Below are 19,931 nucleotides of genomic sequence, written 5' to 3'. Positions count from 1 at the left end.
GCAGACTCTTACACACTGAATCTTTATATGTACTCAGTACATTCCCAGTTACAGTTATAAATGGGTGGGATGTTCAGAATGAGATGTTATTGCTAAAATAAGCACATTTTTCAACAAAGGGGTTTATGAAACAGGTGCCTCTCCTTTCATGGACCACAGATGCAGTCAAAGTGGAAGTAGCAAACATACCTTAAATATTGTAAGATAAATTTAACACATTAAATATACTAACATTAATGAATTACATATATTATAGCCAGTTATATATAACTATATGATTTAGTGCCAAACAGAAAAGCAATTCTGTCATAACTTTGATGTACTCTTTTCTTTTCAGGAATTTCTCACTTCATGACAGGTAAGTTCAGTAAATGACAGCACATGCATTCTTAAATGACTGTTCAAAGAAAAAGGTATTTTGAAGTCTTTTCTATGGTTTGGGGGGGTTCTTTATCCTCCTTTTATCAGAATAAATTCAGAATCACAGAACTAGTAGTGACTAAAGTGTCATTAAGAAGTGCCAAGTCACCCAGGCAATCCAGACAAACAACATTGCTTAAGTGCTTGCCACCACAAAATAAATAACACTTTTACCCCCTAGGTTTGTGTGAAACACAATCTACCAAACTTATTTTATTCTGCCTTCTATTTATTAATTTAACCTCTTTTATCCATAAACCTGTCCTGGAAGAAACATCTGACTCTGCGCAGTCCTTGACTTCTCATAAATATATAAATAAAAACCCAGAAGTAGCATAGGCCACATCTCTGCATCAGCACTGACTGACAACAACAGCAGCCTCAGTGTAATAGGGCAAAACTATTTAGCACAGGAGATTGCTCAAGACTCCACTCAGTTTGTGCCAGTAAACACCACCTCAGCCCTGCTAACTTCCACTTGTGTCCCAAAAAAATAGCAAGCATGGGCTGAAATTCTCCTGATGGCACAACAAAGGTAATACATATCCATGCTCCTACCCTCAAGACAGCAACTAAAACCACTTACTTGCTTCCTAAACACCAGTCAGCCCTGGCATAGCTCAAATTAAAACAGTAATCTACAAACAGCTTTGCTTCCATCAGCATCTCTCACCCTTCAACTGAAATTTATTCATTTTTCACTGAAGAAACCAAGAGATCCATTACACCAAACATGAGGCTCACACTCAGAAACACCCCAAGAACTAATTGCAAATACAGCTGCACACGTCAATGAGATAATTATGCAAAGATTACCTTGAGTTGGAGGAGGAGGGGGAGGATGCTCCTGTGGCTTCTCCTGTGCTGAAAGGCCCAGGTAGCTGAGCACTACGTATTTGGTTTCATAGTGAAATCCTACAGGCACGGCAGTAGCGGACGCCATCGGGGAGGCTGCGGGGCGCTCGGCTGCGCTCAGGGGAGCCCGGCAAGGCTGTCAGGGGAGAGTCAAGTGTTTGGTTTGGTGGTTTAGACGGCCGCAACAGGTCACCAACCCACACGTAACGAGGAATTATGTAACGATCCTGAAGCAATCTCCAGGTTTTTGCCTTGATATCCTGTGCATTCTTATTTTAATAAGAACCACGCGGAGTAAACCCAACTGTGCCCCGGTGCAGGGCCCTGCCTGCTGCCAGCAGTGGCATTTCTCACTCCTGCCTGCAACATTCACACTCCCATGGAAGCCAAAGCAGCAGTTCCTCACCACGTGCCCTCCTCCCGACACCTCCCGTCTCAACCACACGCAAAACCACACGTGCTCGTGTTTTGACTGATTCTGAACACTTCCTTAACCACAACATGTGCTAAAACGACAGCTTCCGAGGAGTCTCTCTTTCCCGAAGCCTCCCCTGAATATTTTCTCTGCTTTCTCAGATCTGCTACTGTGACGCTCCAAGATTGTCATGCAGAAAAAGTGACCACAATCGCCTCGAATTAATTTTACTGTTCCAACAGCAATGGAAAACATATGGTCAACAGTCAATTCCACATTCATTGTAGGGATTGGGAGAACAGATGGTTGTTTGTCCTGGATTTCTCACCCACACATTATTAAGTATAAACCAGAAATCCACACCTAACAGCAACATCTGGTCAAAGAACTCCTCCCTGTTTCACTGTAATTGTTTTGTTGCTTTTTTCAAATATCCAGATAAGACCTGCAGGAATAACTAAGGTAGACAGAAATAAAAAACAACGTGGTAAAAAGAAAAATCTGAAGCAACAATATGGAAGTGGGGAAAAAGCCATGCAACAGATTAAAAGGATGTTTGAGATTAATCAACATGTTTCAGCTCTTTTTGTTTGGTAAAGTCTGGATGACTACTTCCAACACGCTGTCAACTGAATGGATCAAATAATACTACCCAGGGGTTTCTGATAAACTAGTCAATTTAAGTTCTCCAAGGCTTCAAAGAATCATTCCCAAACAAGCAGTAGCCCATTCTTGCCCACCAGAATGGATGTCTAAATGAAAAGCACACAACAAAGTTTGTGCTACAGAACAGCTACTGAAAGAGCCAGATGATTTAGTAATGTAAGACTGCATTTAGAAGAAAAAATTATATCAAGTTTAAAGTTTAAAGCGGTTAGAATGAGCAAAATGCTAAATACAGGGAAGAGAAATTGGACCATGTCAAGAGAATTATGGATTACACTGGAAATGCCTTGGGACTAAAACAAAGAATCAGGTACCAAAACCAAAGAACAATCTGTAAATGAAGCCTCAAAATTAAAAATAAACAATAATAAATTGAGAAAGCAAAAGAAAAGCACTTGCCTGTCTAGCTGTTCAAGATTTCTGGACTAACTTCTAATCCCTCCTCCCTGAGAAGGAATTCAGATTAACAGCAGCAGTACACTGGTTACTGTGGATAAACAGGACTAGGACTGTGCTGTGGCATGGTTGCTGTGGGAGTAGGTAGCTTGGCAAAGAAAAACTTACCACCAAACTAAAAGCTGCAAAAGGAAAAGAACTGATGTAAAATTGGCTGACTATTCTCTTTAGAAACTGTAGTTCATTCAGTACTGAAAACAGAAAAGGGTTCTCTCGTTGAGACCACACTATGGCAGCCCTGCTCCATGTATTTGAAAATACATGTCCTGAAAGCCTTTAGCAGAAAGGCTTGGTTATGTCTTTGGTACAACTTGAACCAATACAATGAATGATATACAAAGGAAACAATAAACTTGGAGTCAACACTTCATCTGTGCTGCCTCTTCCATCCCAAAGTGCTCCACGGGCCACACATCCTGCTTCAGAACCCTAAGGAATCATAGCAGAGAAGAACCACAGCTTTTGCACAACACAGTTACCCTTGAGCCCCTTCCATAACTGAGATTTTCAGAGAGCAAGAGGATCTGGAAAAAATAAACCCTGCTCTGAAGACTTTAGGATCCTTTAACAATAGATCTGCTCTTCAGACCAGACCCCCACACGCCATCACCACATCACATGTTCACATCATCAGGTGTGAAAAAAAGCAAAAGCTCCCCAGCATTTTTCATTTCTGGTTTGTTCAGTAGAGATCCACAGCCCTGAAATCAAAATGCTTCTCACAATGCCTACACAGTGAATGGGAGCCCTTCCAGACAACCTGAACTGATCCCTCTTGAAAAAATCAGCCTGACAGATGGTCCAGAGACATCCAGAAACTGTGGACCAAAGAAAAAGTCTGAATATGTAACAGAGATCGTTCTTCAAAATATAATTCCAAATCAATACAGAAAATGAAATTTAAAAAGTTGATCAAAACAACCGTGATATTCAAAGCAGAACAGTGCAACAGGGAGGCCTAATTCACAAAAATTACAGTGTGCTTGGCTCAGCACTTCTGAGGGGAGGAGGGGAAGAAAAAACCAGAGAGAGAGAGAGAGAGAGAGAATCAGACCACCGCTTATTTAAATAGTGGCTAATGTTTCCCTGGGGAAAGAATGGTTTTTAAAAAATTACCTTGGTGGATATATTTTGAGAGGCAATTTTATACTGAAATGAGAAGGGAAAGTTAAGAACTTGAATGGAAGAAATCTTCAAATTCACATAAAAGAATGTCATGAGTGGAAGTGCACTTCAGAATCACTGGTCTTCCTCTGAGAGAAGCCCACAGCGCAGCAACTGAATGACTCAGTTTTGGATTGTGAATGACTGGTTTTGTTTACAAAGAGAAACACAGAAATATTGACTCAGATACTGTAAATATCTCAGAAAAAGGCCATTTTTCAGGAATGAGCAAGATTGAAAAAGGACACACAGCTTGAGAGACCAGATCAGAGGAAAGAAAGCTCTCCGCTAAAGGAGCAAAATGGAAGCGAGTCCAGAAAATGTTTAAGAGGATAAGCTTGTACAGGAGATGCAATGGAGCAGAGGAAATAAGGCACAACAGACTCCTTAACTCTCAAAGCCAGGGTAAGAGGGTTGCTTCTGGTTTAACACACTCCCTGCAGAAATAGTCCTAAAAAGCTACAGAGATCAACATTGTTACCAATTACTTCCTACAAAACCATTCACCTTTCCCAGTCCCTGCACTCTTGGGGGATAGAAGGCTATACCTGCCGAAGCTTTACTTAGCTTGTCACTCCTCCAGCCCTGCTGTCACTTGTTTCATGTGGGCTGAGCTGCTCAAGCGACCTGAGAGCAGGAGTTGCAGTAGGACTGACATTTCCCCATCTGTCACGTCCTAATCCACGGCAGAGTTATAAATTGGATAATGGGCAGCAGAAGCCTGCCAATGAATACAGCGAATATAATCCCGAGCGATGAGGCCGGGCTGTGTTTCAGTCCCTATCTGTAACACCCAACTGTGCATCAAGACGTGTTTACTGCACGTCACTCAGCCCCCAAAATGCAACATCACTGCTCTACTGCCCACAGCAGTTCAGCTGGTTTTATAAACAGAACAGCAGGCAGTCCAAGTCACCTATGGATTTCAGAAACATCAGCACTGCCAGAGCTTTTTCCAAACCACGGCAATCAGCTTCCACTCCAGAAGGGAGTCACTCCAGAGCTGGATGCATTCCCCACCTAGAGCCTGGGTCACCAGGCCTCACTTACCAGCCACAAACCCGATCACCCCGCGAGCCTCTGTGGCAAAACACCTCCTGCTGCTGCTGAATTATTGCAACACGGGCCAAAGCCAGTGAGTGCTCAGCCGAGCACGGGCAGGCACAGAGACAACACCACGGCAGCACTGCAGCTCAAATCATCTTTAGGGCCGCCTGACATCGATATGCTCACGGTTTGGGTCGTCTTCCTGCCATCAATCTCTGCAACAGGCTGCCACTCTCAGCTCAGCTGCATCTACAGCCTCGGTGCTCTTCACCAAACGTACCGAATTTCAAGGAGTTGCAGGTCTACGAAGCCACACCCCGTATCAACAAGATGGAAAATATTCAGGCATACTCTGCAGCCTTACAAGAAGGCTTGTGTGGGGATTTCGGGTGAGACTTGCATGTGTGGACTAGTTAAACCTTGCAGCAGTTTGTCTCTGGAAACGCTTTCCGCAACAGGCAGGACTATCCAAAGCACCTAGTTGTGATCAACTTGGGAGATAAATTCTCCTGAGTACTTTTCCAACTGTGTATGAGTGTATGACTAAGAGATTGCTTATAATAAACTGAGAAGTACTCAGTTCAAACATGTCAGTTCCTACTGGAAATGAATCAATACTGCAGCCACCACTGATTCTCCGGTGGCACTTAATGGATAGAAATACTGGAAAACATAATTGTTCTTTATCTGGACAGTGGTTGTAGCTGACCTTTGACAGAAATGCAATTAAGTGAGTATTCTAGACAAACGGTGTGATTTCTCTTCTAGGAAGAAAAACAAAAGCTGCGCCTACCCACTACAGAGGTCCTCAATCCTTGGCAGCTTCAAACCATCTCACAACTCTAAATTGTGAGAAACACAGCTTTTCTTAACGAGCTTCCATTCACTTTTCTTGTCTTAACGCGCCTATTTGGGTTTGAGAATCCGAAAAAAAACCGTCCCAAGTTTCAGCGGCGCCGGAGCCGCCGGCGGGAGCGCAGCGTGATCCCCTCAGTTACTACGGCGATGAATGAGATATTTATACCCGGGCGGGCGGGCACGGCGTCGGGATGAGTCACCGGCGGGGCCGTGCGGGACTGGCAGCCTGCGTGCTGCCGCGGCCGCTGCAGCGGGGGAGCCGCCAGCTCTCCGACGGGGGCCGGGCACGGCCCTTCGCCACCGCTGCCCGCCGGGCCCGGGGGTGTCCCGGGGGCGTCCCGGGGGTGCCGCGGGGGTGCCGCGGGCGGAGCGGGCTCCGTCCGTCCTTCGGCCGCGGCGGGGGCGGGAGTGGCACCGGCCGCCAGGGGGCGCGCCCGCCCCCGCCGCGCCCCCGCCGAAACGCGCGCGCCCGGCTCTCCCCCCCACCCCTCACGGACGGCGGTGCGCGCGCGGGAGGGGGCGCGGGAGCGCGCGGGGCCGCCGGTACCCGCTCCTCCCACCACCCTTGAATTAATAAGTAAATGCAGACAGGCATGTAGGTAAAGAAATAAATAAACAGCCAGCCCGCCCGCTCCCGCGCCGGTTCCTCACCTGCGGGCGCCGCGGGGAGGAACTGGAGGCGGAGGAGGCGGAGGGGCGGCCGCGGTTCCCAGGTCGCTCCCGCCGGGGGCGGTGTGGGGGGAGGGGGGGTGGGCGCGCGCCCGCGCTCGCGCGCTCGGCCGGTGCGCGGGCTCTGCCCTAATTTGCCGCCGCCGCCGCCATGATGGAGGGGGCGGGGGCAGGAGCGCGCGGGGCGCGGCGCGTGCCGCACGTCACGGCTCGCGCCGGGAGGGGGCGGGGCCCGGCGGGGAGCGGCCCGCTTCACGTGACTGGGCGCGGTGGGGCGGGGGGCGCTCCGGGGGCGCAGCGCCGGGGAGAAAACCGCGACGGCAGGGTTTGCGCTGAACTGTCCCCTTGTCCTCATGCCGTCGGGGGAAAAGGAGCCCTGGGCACTTCAGTTTCCGCGGCCCTGACCGCCGGGGCACGCGGCTGCAGGTGTGGGCCAGAGTCCCAAACCGAATCCCCCCGCAAGGCAGGGGGCACACGGAAAAGAAACAGAGTGTGGATATAATTCCAACTGTATTTGCTGTTTTATTTAGTAATATTTATTTTATAAATCATTATCATTTACTATTATATATTATTTCTTCTTTATTTAAACTTGGGTTTAATATTATTTCGATGATGCCTGAAGTAATAGTAGTGTTCTCCAGACCCAAAATACAAGCTGATTTCCAACGTTATAACGGCAATATGAAAAGACATCAAAGTCACTCACACAGTTTTCTAATAAGGTTTTTCACATGGAAAAAAAAAAACATAGAAAAAAAATAAGGAAATTAAAATAAATCAGGAAGAAACATGGATGTGACAAATACCACATTTGACATGGATTTGGAATGGTTCCCTTTTTTCCATGAAATGTTCCTACAGAATGGAGACGGAAGCCTCTTGCTAATTAGAACAAAACGAATACTATTATAGATTATGAAGTTTCCCTAAATTTTGCCATAAAGAAAAGAATGGCAGCAGTAAACAGAACTGCAAGGCTGCCCTTCTCCTCCCCTTGTCCAGCCGTCCTCCCTTCTGCTTCACCCGCCATGGGGAGCCCAGGGCACTGCCAACACACAGCTCCTTTAGTGCCTTACAAGCGACTCGCCGCCGTGTATCATTTCTGTCTGCTGGAGGTCTAACTGGCTGCGGTGACTTTCCGCCAAGTTTTCACAGTCACCGTGACGCACACCGTTCCGCCACATATGGCAGCGTGACGTCACGCGCTAGTCACGTCCCTATAGGCCCGGATGCGCGGTGGGCGTGGCGTGCGGCGACCCCGCCCCGGCGGTGACACGAACCGGATCTGATTCTGCTGGCGGCCACCGACGGCACCGGGCGCGTCTCCTCAGGCCTGCGGCTGCCACCGCCACTGCCACCGCCACTGTCACCGCCACCGCCATGGCGCTCAGCGATGCCGACGTGCAGAAGCAGGTAGGGCCGCGGGCCCCGGCCCGAGCGGAGCCCCCGAAGGGCCGTGGGGAGCGGGGCTGATCTCGCCGGGGCCCCCGGTGCAGCGCTGGGCCCGGGGCTGCCGCTCTGCCGGGGCGCTGCCCTAGGAAGGGAAGATCGGTGGAGGGGAGGGATCCGGCTTGGAAAGGGGAGTCTCCGGACGAAGCGATTTTTCCCCTGCCGAGGTGGATGGGCCCCAGCGGGGAACTTCCTTGAAGCGTTTTGGTGACATGTTACGGCAGATTATAACGAGAGGGTTCATGAGCAGGCTGTGTGCTGTCTGCAGGGTTTAACTGCACCCCAAGGCAGGTGAATGCACAGCCTAAGACGAGTATTGTTTTTACATGGTGCTGTGGCAGATGTTTAGAGGTGAGGACCAGTCTCTTCTTCCGTGCCTGTAGTGGGAGAACCAGAGAAGGTGGTCTTAAGCTGAGACAGGGGAGATTCACATCAGATATCAGAAAAAAAATAAATCATCCCTGTTAGTGCGGTCAGGCATTGCAATAGGCTGCTTAGGGAGGCGATGGAATCACCCTCCCTGGAGGTGTCTGGATCTGAAGTGGTTTAAAGGTTGTAGGGTAGTGCTGCAGTGATGGTTGGACTGGGTGATCCCGAAGGTCTCTTCCAACCTTAGTAATTCTATGGTTCCCTAAGGATTTCACATCTTTTTTGTTTGTAGCTGTGTTACCTGCAGTTAGCTGTACCTTAGCATTTGGGTGGGCTGCTCAGCGTTCCTGAATGCACTTTTCAGGTCTACATCCTAAGCAGAGTGGGGCAGCCTGGGCTTGGCTTGCAGTGGAAACTTCCAGCCCTGAAGTCTGGCTGTGGACACTCCTGCAGAGGCAGGACACCCTGTCCCCTGTTGACAGTAAACACTGCCCTCAGCTAAAAAAGCTGCTTTCAGCTGGGTTGGAGATGGTGTGTGGTGCTAAAGGCTGTGGGGATCCAGTCAACACTGGTCTGGGTAGTTTCTTACAGGTAATGAGCAGATCAGGCAAGTTCCCTTTGTCCTCTGCATCACAAGTACTTGTGTCTCACTTTCTCATTCAGTAAACATAGTCTCTTGGCAAGGAAACATCACAATGAAAGTAAAATTGGTAGGTTGCCTTTCTCCAGAAGGAGAATTGTAACATTACATTGTATTCCTTCTATCTGCAAAGCTGAGGGGTTTTTGTCCTGCTTCCTCCACGAAGACAATAAAAATAAAGCTGACATTAGGGTGGTCTTGCTCAGCCAGAATGGATCTGAACTTCCAAGGTTAGTTCAGGCTCTGGTGATGTATTAAACATGTAATACTAATAGCATTTCACATCTGCACCATTCCTGTCAGTGCTTTACACTCCTGAGCCCAGGATGATCCTGTTGACTGGAAAGGAGAATGCTGATGGTTGACAGTCCTGCATGTTGATGAATCTGGCATGAACTTGCCAGCTGGTCCTCTTAACTCCTTGCCACCACACTTCCAATGATTGTCACTCTGAAAATCATCTCTGATTGAGACTTTTTCCCGCTGACAGACTTGCTTTTTTATTCTGTCAAAGGTGTTTAATGTATTGTTCCATCCAGTCACTTCTAAAGCCCACCTAACATCTAGAACTTCCCTTGGAAAAGATAATCACACTGCTCCTCATGGGAAAACCCCTTCTTCCTTTTTATAGGAAATACTGCTTTAAAATAAGTCTCTCATTTCAAAATACATTTCTGTCAACGTTACTAAAACTAATCCTATTTATAGATGTGAAATTTTACTTTGGATCTCTCAATTTCCTATAAAAAGCAAAAAGAGACTTCAGCAGCTTTTGAAGGAAGTAATACTGTTCAGTCTTACCTGTCTAGCAGAAGTGGATTCCATACTAGCTTGCATCCATCTCATTCCTTTTCTTTATGCAGAGGATGTTTCCTGAATACCCAGAACTGTTAAAAGTGCTTTTCCAAAATTTAGAAACCAGCCTGCACTGGAGGAAGGGACTCAGTAACAGAAAGGCTGCTGCTGCTTAGTTCTCAATCTTCTTCAACAATAGGATACTCAGCAAAATAATATCCTTTTTTAAATGCCTCTTGTCCTTTCTGAAATGCAGGGTAAGAAGCTGATGGTGTGGGTAGACAAGCACTTGAGAGTCTTTGCAGACAGGAGTTAAGAGAAAACCTGCTGAACTGATTTTGAGTTTGTAGTGTTCACTTCTTCCACCGTGTTAACAAGTGTTTAAAATCTTCCACTTCTCCCTTCCTTTCTGTTTTTTCATCTCTGTGGGTTTAGTGCTGTTCTGCACATTGGCTCAGTTTACACCTTGGCACCTTTTCTAATTGCTTTAAAACATTTTAACATGAGATTCTATAAATAGAGCCTTTTGTATGAGTTTATTTGGACTGGTTTTTCTGCAAAACGTGTTCCCTAAGTGCAAGCAGAAAGTCAGGAGGTTTTTATAGTCTGCTCCATCTGGCCATGGCAGTGTCTGTACCTCATCCCAGTTGCAGTTTGGTTGGGAATGAATCCTTCCAGTCCACCCCAGATGGGAACCTGAACTGAGGTCTGGTCACAGAAAGGCACATGATGGATGAACAGAACTTGGTCTGATTGCTTTCCTGGTCTTCAAGCTGCTGGACCTGGGCTTTGCAGGGCTTTGAGGTGACTTCAGAAATCTTTTTCAAGTAGAACTCAGTGGTTCATGTGCGACTCTGAAGCAGCATGTGACATTCTTGATGTGGTCTGGGTCACAGAGTGTTACTGCTCCTGTCTCCTTCCCCAGCCCCTCCAAACTCACACTATAAGTCTTTACAGAATTTACTGCGGTTTTTCAGAAATGTCTCTGATGTTCAAAGGAACTTCTAGCTGTACAAATCTGACCAGTGGTCAGCAGCACTTTGCTTCACTGTCACCTGTGGAAGGCCAAAGTTCATTCAGATACCATCTATGTTGATCTTTAAGTTTCATGTAAATGTCATAACAGACTCATTTTGCTGCGTGAGGATTTTCAAAGTCTGGGAGGGTTTTTTTTTTTATTAATCTCAGGGCTGAAAAAGTTGGTCTCATTAATGAAGAACAAAATTACCCAGCCTCACATTTATACAAATTAACTTTTGGGTTGACTGGTTTGTTTTGGGGTTTTTTTATAGTTGCATACCTGATGTGCATTCTTCTAACGACAGCTAGTAAAACTGTCATTATATAGAAATATTGGGGAAAATAGTTTTCTTGTAACAGATGTCAAGATGAACTGACTCTTCAGTGTGTATGGTCCATTAAACTTCCTTGCAAAACAATATTATATGAGTTAGTAAATGGATGTGGAAGATCTACAAATGAGGATATATACACACCTACTTCCTCTGGCCAATGTCCTTTCTTAGAGAGAATTCTTTCCTTCCTCTCTCTCGTTACAGATCAAACACATGATGGCTTTCATTGAGCAGGAAGCCAATGAAAAGGCTGAAGAAATAGATGCAAAGGTAAAAATGAAGTTCACTGTCAGTAAGTGCAAAAGGAAAACTGCATCCCACATCCTGCTTTGAAAGTTGCAGAGAGAACTAGAACACTTTTGTAAGCTACAGCTGATTTCTGTTTAGTTATTACATAGCAAAAAATGTTGTAACAAATAAAGTTAGCATTTCTTAGCTTTTGACTAATGAAAATGAATCAGAGCTGGGTTTGATCAATGTTTCGGTGGTTCTTGAATGTAAATATATTCATATCAAAGTTCACCCCGTTTTTTTAAGCAATCAGGAGAGCTGAGTAGTAACATGACTCTAGGGGATTAAGTAGAACACCTTCCCCCACTAAGTTAGTATTTAAGGCATGAGTTGAATTACTTGCAGAATGCTTCACTTAGGTTAAGCCACAAGAGACTGGGTTTAATATTAACCTGGTGATAGAGTATAAATGTTTGCTGAAGAAGAATTAATGGTGCCTTTCAGCCCCAACAATCTGCATTATACCACTGGTGAAATGCCTTGTTGGGATTGGATTCAGCATATGTGGCTGCTGATAGTATTTAATCTCCCTTAAACATCTAGGTCTACACAAATATTTAATCAGTACTAAAGCAGGTATTCCTGAAGATCTGCAAACAGAATTCAGAAGTTGAGATTGGATTCTCAGGTATAAGTAGGAGAATTATCCATGTGTTTTTACATTCTGCCTGGTGAAGCTTTAGGGGAAAAAAAAAAAAAAAAAAAATAAAAAAAGTAACAGCTGTGCTGTCACCCTCCTTGTGTAAGAATTACTTACAGAGGCGAAGGGTTTTTATGTGGAACCATAAATTGTATCATCCTATCCTGTCTGTGAATGTGCTCTGTTACATTTTGGTTCTGTTTTTTTCAGCCCAAGGAATCAATTTCCACTTCAGTTATTTAATTTTTACTGTAGGCAGAAGAAGAATTCAACATTGAGAAGGGTCGTCTTGTTCAGACACAGAGGCTGAAAATCATGGAGTATTATGAAAAGAAGGAGAAGCAAATTGAACAGCAAAAGAAAATGTAAGTTGCTTGGGCTGGACAGCTGACTTCAGAGCCCGAGCTTGCATTTTGTTGTTAATTTTATATAAAATTCTTCTTCCCTTGCAAACAGGCAAATTGTAGACAACATATTTAGTTCTACTGTGAGTTTCTGGGTTTTTTCTAGGAAGAAATTATCAAAGCTAGCTACAATGGTATAACTTAGTGTGATGAAAGAATCTTTCACATTTCTTTATGTAGTTAATGTTTAGAACTCTACCCTGCTCTATTACCCTGTGACAAATTAGCAAGTTGGGTTTAGTTTGGCTGGGTCTTCATCAGGAAAGGGGTTCTGCAGTTTAATCTTTTGTGCAAGTCCAGAAACAGATCTTGTTTTTAAGTGTTGTAGAATTGTTATCTTGAAATGCAAAGAATGAAGTTAAATGTTACAGTTCCTCTGTCAAAGGCTGATGGATTGATTCAACTTTATCATGCAACTTGCAGTCAGATGTCCAACCTGATGAATCAAGCAAGGCTGAAGGTCCTCAAGGCAAGGGATGACCTTATTGCAGTGAGTATCTCTGAAGTAAACACTCTGTTTCTACCATATGTTAGGAAATGGAACCATTCTCTAAAGAAAATACAATTTTTGATTGAGTGACATTTGCTTCAGCATAAAAAAATGGCTTTCCAAGCTGCTCTGAAAAGGCCTTGAGGATTTAGTCCAGCTTTGCTAATCTCCTTGTTTTCAGTTTCCCTTATCTGCTGTTTAGGGAAATCCATTGGTCTGCCAGGAGCATTGCAGGCAGTGTTGTATCTGTCATTTGCACAGTAGCTTGTTTCTTTAAAGAGCAGCAACTCTCTCTTGCACAGTTGGTAGAACTTTGAAATTCTCTTTGCCTGAAGCAACATTTATGTGAAAAACCCAGCATGGCAAAAGCAAGGGGGCTTAAAACACCAGTAGCTGGGATTTCTTGTGCCCTTCAGTGGTTCATAGTGCAGTAAAAGTTTTGCTGCTTGCTCTGGTAGGTGACCAGAGTGTGTGTTGACACAGGGTGAGTAATCATTCCTCAGAGCAGGCTGCATTTAGGCTTGTTTGGGCTCCCTGTGTTTATCTCTCACCACGGGCAGTGTGTCCCCATTCCCCCCACTGAGCAGTGACCACGTTTGCTGTGCTCTCCCACCCCGCTATCTCAGAGATAGTTTGGGTGTTCCACGTTCTGCTAGATGGGGCTGTTGAGCTGTTGGAAAAGCTTGAGAGGCCCGTGGAAGTCAAAAAATAAAAGATGGGATAAATGTTCAGGTTGACGCTACCACGAGGAAGAGGAGTTAGCAGGAGAAAATCACCAGTTTATTGGCTCTTTAAAACGAGTTTCAAACTTTAGATTGTATTCCCAGAGAGGAGGAAGGTGGATTGCTCAAGGGCTAACTCTGTTGTGGTAGTCTCTGCTGGGCAATCTCTTCCTCATTTATCTGCTGACTCAACCTCATGCTTCTGAGTAATTCTAAACCCTCTTCCTCATTTTAAGACATTTAAAGTCACATGCTGCTCACTCTTTCTTCCTTTATCAGATCTTTGGCTGCTTTCATGAAGAGAGATGAGCAGTTCCAGAAATGCAGTGTTACTCTAGGGAGGACAGAATAACTAGGTTTGACCATGACAGTAAATTGTGATAGTTTTATATCCTCATTCTGATTGTGTTATTGTGAACTCTTTCTAAACACCATGAGGACAGGAAGAAATGGTTTATACCAAATCAGAGTTTCTTTTATCTGAAGTATTTCTGATGGTTCAGTTTTAGGAGCTTTGACTTGACTCTTCTAAAATTTCTTAAAAATTCAGTCCCATCCAATACTGATTTGCTGAGTAAAGATAATCAGGAGAGCTACTTTTAATTAAAAACAAGCTTTCTCTTTCAAATTTTGACTTGCATTCACTTAAAATTAAAGAATACCTAACCAGGATATTACTTGATGGAAAAATAGATAAGACTTCTTTGCTCAACCATAAAGCTAAAAAAACCTTAGTTGGACAACTGTATGATTTTACATTAAGCAATTAATCACTACATATTTAGTTTATCCAAGTTAACATTCTAAGTATCATCCTTTTACTCCTGAGCTCTCCCTTTTTCACACAAAAGGAATTATTGTCAGGTTCTAATGAGGTCAGCCCAGGGCAAGAAGAAGGAAAGTGTTGGGCAGGGATAGTGTGCCATGCACAGAGATGGAGGTCTAGCTTGGATGAACACCAGCTGGAGTGTACATTTACGTGTTGGCAGGGTGTGAGAGCTATAATAAAAGTACAGAAAGTTGGTAGGCATGAAACCAAATGCGAAACAGATGGGCTCTGCTGATCTGATTTCTTCTGAATGTAGGATTTGCTGAATGAGGCCAAGCAGAGACTTGCCAAGGTGGTGAAGGATACTGCCAGGTACCAGACATTGCTGGATGGACTAGTTCTACAGGTAAATATTTAAATTGTAAAAAATGGATCATTGCTGTCCTAGCCTCCTAAGCTTCCTTTGTCAGAAATTCTAATTGTAGAGACAGCCACAGGACTCAGAGTGCTTCAGTAAAACTTCAGAAGGCTTCAAGCATCAGCACCTTATTATCTAGAAGTCTTTCTTACCTTTTTTGTGTAGCCTCCCATGGGCAGCTCCACACAGCTCTGGCTCTTTCTCTCCTTCTCTCTTCTGCAGTTCCAGTTCACTCCTTCCTGTCCCCAGCACGGCCACCTCACCTTGTCTGTCCCTTGTATGACATCTTACCTTTTGTGTCCCCCTCACACCCTCGTGTCCCTTCCTCCTCACAGCACAGCCAGCAGACTCCAACTAATGCTCTCCTAGCTCACTCAGTCTTTTATCACACCCAGAGCTGGGAGGGCAAGGCTGTTCCTTGTCCTTGGTAATTAACACAGCTGCAATATATTGGAGGCAAGGTTGCCTTTAGGACTGTCTGTATCTGTCTCCCCACAAGAAATAGCCCTCTGAAAATTACAGTTGTGTTGGACTCTGGATCAAATGCTGCTGGGTGATTTTTGAGTTTCAAACATCACTTTAGTGATCTTTGAGTGTTGGATTCCAAACACAAAAGGTTGTGGCTTATTTTGAGGTGTAGAACCTGGTAAAGCAGCAGCAGGTCCATTGTAAGAATAATTGCAGATGTGCACACACACACTTTAGGGTGCACAATTTAGCTCCTGTAGTGAGCAGTTGGATGATCAAATGCACCTTTGTCAGAGGCTGTTTCTCCAAACGTACAAGTCAGTCAGTATCTGCTTAGAAAACCTTCTCAGCATTTGAGGCTTTATAAGCTTTGACAAATTTACTGCAGTGTGCAATGTGCTTGTGACAGAAGCAAGCACAGAAAGCAGAAACCAGACTTTGCTTGCCTAGAAGAACATCCTCAAGCCCCAGAAATGGATGCTTAAAAGTCCAGCGAGTGTTGGCCAGGTCAGTCCTGTGAGCTCTGGTGCCTCCTCCTGGCACAGGCTGGTCCTGTTGCTGTGAGCTCCCAGAAGCCACCCACCAGCTCTCTTGTCACATTTGGATGGCAGAGTTTTCTCAGTAGTGTCTCCTACGAGCTTGTGCCTCCAACTGGGTGTTGTTCCTTTGTCACACTCACATCTGGTGTTGCCGTACGGCAAACAAACCTTTCCTGTTCTTGCAAATTGACCACGCTTGTCTTGGCTCCTTATGTTAGATCCAGTGAGGGATCTGTGCTCACATCTGGACCAGATGATCGTTGTAGGTCCCTTCAAACAGGAACTAAAGTTATTTTATTCTGTTCTAGCCTCAGGTATTACCACAGGAGCTGCAAGGCAGGATTTATTGGAGCAGGCATCCGAAACTGCTGTGTGTCTTCAAGAGCTTGGTTGCATTCTCTGTCTACTTAGACAGTAGTGATCCTTATGTATGCATGAACATGAACTGGCCAACACAATCCCGAGATTCCACGTGTTTCCACACACATGATTCCACACACTTGAGTTCCAAAAACAACATCCATATTTGGGCTCTTCCCCAAATATTGCTGCTGCCCTCTCAGAATATCTGCGTGAGGTGAACTTGTGAGCAAAGGTCTAAATAAATGAGGCTGATATTGTTAAGGGCTTGGGTTTCAAATTGATCAGCTTCTCTCCTTTCTTGGGGTTAAATAATTCTGAGAAGGAAAATGTTGACTTCCTGAAACTGAAGTGGTTATTCATTGCAGGGATTCTACCAGCTGCTTGAGCCCAAATTAGTTGTTCGGTGCAGGAAGCAGGATCTCCCCATGGTTAAGGTAAGACACCTGGAATATTTTGACAGTGCCCTGCTCACAGAGGCTGAGACCTGACTTGAGCAGATATTTGCTGCTCAGATCCCCCTCTCTGTGTGATATGAAAACAAGCTTTGCTTATTGCACTTCTGTTGCAGCCTACAATGTGCTTCCAAAGTTGGAGATCATTTCCCTGCTTGGATATTACCTTGGAAACTTTAGAGATGGCTACAGTATTAAGAATAATAACTGGGTTTGGCTGAAGAACCAAACTGAAATGCATTTGCTTAATTAAAAAAGAAAAAAAGAGGCCTCAATCCCTTCATTTTATTAGTACAAGTGATTGAGTTATCAAACCTGTGTGCTGCAGTAGCATTTGTCAGTGCTAACTAGAGGTTTATCTTGTGTCCTAGACTGCTGTACAGAAGAGCATTCCCATCTACAAAAATGCCATAAAAAGGGATGTGGATGTTCATATTGACCAAGACAGCTTCCTGCCAGAAGATATGTAAGGAAAATGTGATTGTTTTGTACAGGGCACTAGCTTAATGCAACTTTGCAAGCCATAGCTCACATTAGTGTCAGAAAATTGAGTATAGAATGTCCTCAAAGTGGGTGCTGCTGTTCTTGTGGAACTGGCACTTCTTTGAGTTTATCAGACACAGACTGTGCAGTTTTCTCCAGACGAGCACTGTCACCATCAAAACCGTGAGGAAAATTTGGTGCAGTCTCCAGCCTGCTTCACAGTACTGGAGTAGGGAATAACTGTGATAGGAACTGAACCACTGCTCTTTTAAGGAGAGAGAATATGGATGTAGCCATGCTTTCTGTCTCAAGAAGAAGCAAACTGAGTCTTAAGGTGCTGCAGGATAATCACTTGATGGGGTTTATGTCTGTTCTGTCTGCAAGGCTCAATTTCCACAGGGTCTCACAGAGGTACCATAGACAAAGCTGTCCATTCTGTCATCTTTATGTATGGGCCAACAAACAATACTTCTAGCTCTTTTCCTCACCTTCCAAAATGTGACAGCTGTCCTAATAACACAGAGTCTGAAGCTGTTTTGAAGGGACAAATTGCATAGCTCCATTTACCTTTAAAACATGTTAATGAGGATCCTTGCACGTAGCTGTGGTCTCTGATAACTCCAAAGATGCTTTGCACTGCTGCTTCACTGGATCTCTTTGTGCTGATTCCTGTTAAGACATCATCAAAAAGGTTGTTTTTTAAAAGAGAAATCTTAGCCATGTGTCTGACTTGCTTAGAAATGCTGATTTGGGATGTTTGTCACATTCTGACTCTGACCCGTGAATTTCACTGAATTATTTCTTTTTTTGTTGTCCATCTTTAGTGCTGGAGGTGTTGAAATCTACAACAGTGATGGTAAAATTAAAGTTTCCAATACCCTGGAAAGTCGACTGGACCTCGTAGCCCAGCAGGTGAGTTTCTCTAACAACCTAGGTAAACAAAATACAGTTAACTAGTTTGTTCTTGTAGTGAAATCCTTGTGTTTCCTAAGTGTCACAATAGTGCATGGCATCAGATTTTATTGGGAATGGCTAGTAGGAAGTTACTTTTGAGTGGAAAGAAGCAAATTACCTACTGTTTGTGCAGCAAAAAAACCCCATGGCTTTCCCCAGAATGATTCCTTTTTAATTAAGCTTAAGCATAACACTCTATAAGTTATGATACTGAAAGCCTTGGTTATGACTGCACTACAGTCAAGATGCTGAAATGCTGAGGCTAACTACTGAATTACTGAAGCTAGCTTGGGTACAAACTTTGGCTAAGACCTATTACACCCAAGTGCAAAAAAACCCCTAGCTCTGGCATCTTTCTTATGCTGCAGTACAGGCAGTGCTTTCAGTTTATAGAGTAGCAGGCAATGTGTGATCAGAGAAAGACTTCAGAAAGCTCAGATGAACTGACTTGTTAATTTTGAAGCCAACCTAACTATCCCACAGTGCCTGCAGGGAGAACATACAGCAATTTTATTGCCCATTTCACATAACTGATGTGCTCTTTCTCTACAGATGATGCCAGAAATCAGAGTGGCTCTCTTTGGTGCTAATGCCAACAGGAAGTTTTTGGACTAAACCTCTATGAGAGAAGGTGGGATCTGTTCCACTGCCATACTGAAGGGGATGCAAAAGCATCTGCTAATTTAAAATCTTGAAATTTAACATTACTGTGTCATCCAGTATCTGTTCTTCAATCGAATAATTTTGCATACCTGCTGTGCTTAGCCTTTCTACTTGTGGTTAGAATGCATTGCTCAAAGGATGTGAAGACATACATATTCATCCAGAAGTGGCACTAAAAAATGGAGGCACTTGGGCTCTTGGCTTTCCTTACACTGTTGTGACTCTATAAAGACAAGTGGTCCATTTAGGGTCACTCTCTTTGCTTTGGCCACATCTCTCTCAAGTTGTCTGATCTGTGAAGTAAATTACTATGCTGCTGATGGCAAATCCCCTTTCAGTTATGGTCTTCAGTGTTATAGAGGGCATGTATTCCTTCCCAGGGTTAGTAGTTCAATTCATGTTACTTGGTCAGGCATTTCCTGTTCTGTATATGTGATTTAAAAAAAAAAAAAAAAAGCCTGAGCTTGTAAAACTATTTATTAAAATAAAAATGCGTGTGTGTATGGAGTTCCTTGTCACTTCTCTCTGGAGCATTGGCAGCAGCCTCTGAAAAGTGGGATTGTTTGTGTAAGGACTTCCTACCTTGAGCTGTGTGTGAACTGTTCTGTGAAGCTGGAATTCAAGTGCAGGGAGTAATTTCAAGCTGTTTGCAGGAATAATGTTGGATTGTAGGCAAGGCTTTTGAATAGGACTCCAGGATTCTGGAGCATCATTCTCCCTGAAAAATGGGTCAGTAGTTTTGCTCCCTCTATCTTCTGTCACAGCAGAGAACTACAGTAACACAACTGTGCTAACTTAGATAACACAAACACAATCCATTTCCCATCACAAGTTTGTTGCTTCTGTGCAGGAGGATCCAAACTGTACCCTGACTCTTCCTAATGCTCAGTCCTGAGATTTCTCTTGTGGAAAATAGAAGCTGATCAATTACTACTTAAATGTGTTTTGAAATCATCTCCACATATTGTAGTGAACCAGGCACAGTAGGAATTTTACATTGTGCCATGAAGAGCACTTGCCAAGCTGCAGCAACACTCCTTTATGCAGTGTTTTTAACCTGAGGCCCTCATGTGTGTGCCCTCATGTAAAGTAGACTGTAAATGCTAGATAAGCT

At 44.4% G+C, this 19,931-nt stretch overlaps 2 protein-coding genes across 2 annotated transcripts in view; one reads left to right on the top strand and one right to left on the bottom strand.

Annotated features, from left to right (window-relative positions):
* Positions 1 to 6,767, bottom strand: part of BCL2L13 (BCL2 like 13) — a 38,371-nt gene extending 31,604 nt beyond the window's left edge. Inside the window, 2 exon segments of the mRNA XM_066319454.1 lie at positions 1,237 to 1,411; positions 6,533 to 6,767. Coding sequence (XP_066175551.1) covers positions 1,237 to 1,363 — 127 coding nt within the window. The 5' untranslated portion in view covers positions 1,364 to 1,411; positions 6,533 to 6,767.
* Positions 6,768 to 7,802: 1,035 nt separating this feature from the next.
* ATP6V1E1 (ATPase H+ transporting V1 subunit E1) lies at positions 7,803 to 19,324 on the top strand. The gene is made up of 9 exons (XM_066319424.1): positions 7,803 to 7,966; positions 11,366 to 11,431; positions 12,348 to 12,457; positions 12,920 to 12,986; positions 14,794 to 14,883; positions 16,631 to 16,699; positions 17,089 to 17,183; positions 18,025 to 18,112; positions 18,707 to 19,324. Exons 1-9 carry the CDS (start codon positions 7,934 to 7,936, stop codon positions 18,767 to 18,769), a joined length of 681 nt encoding a protein of 226 aa, XP_066175521.1. The 5' UTR covers positions 7,803 to 7,933; the 3' UTR covers positions 18,770 to 19,324.
* The last annotated feature ends 607 nt before the right edge of the window (positions 19,325 to 19,931 follow it).

This window comes from Sylvia atricapilla, chromosome 5, assembly GCF_009819655.1.
Source record: "Sylvia atricapilla isolate bSylAtr1 chromosome 5, bSylAtr1.pri, whole genome shotgun sequence".
In the NCBI taxonomy this organism is placed as follows: domain Eukaryota; kingdom Metazoa; phylum Chordata; class Aves; order Passeriformes; family Sylviidae; genus Sylvia; species Sylvia atricapilla.
The sequence above is the reverse complement of the archived record's forward strand: the minus strand, read 5'-3'. Positions and strand labels throughout refer to the sequence as shown.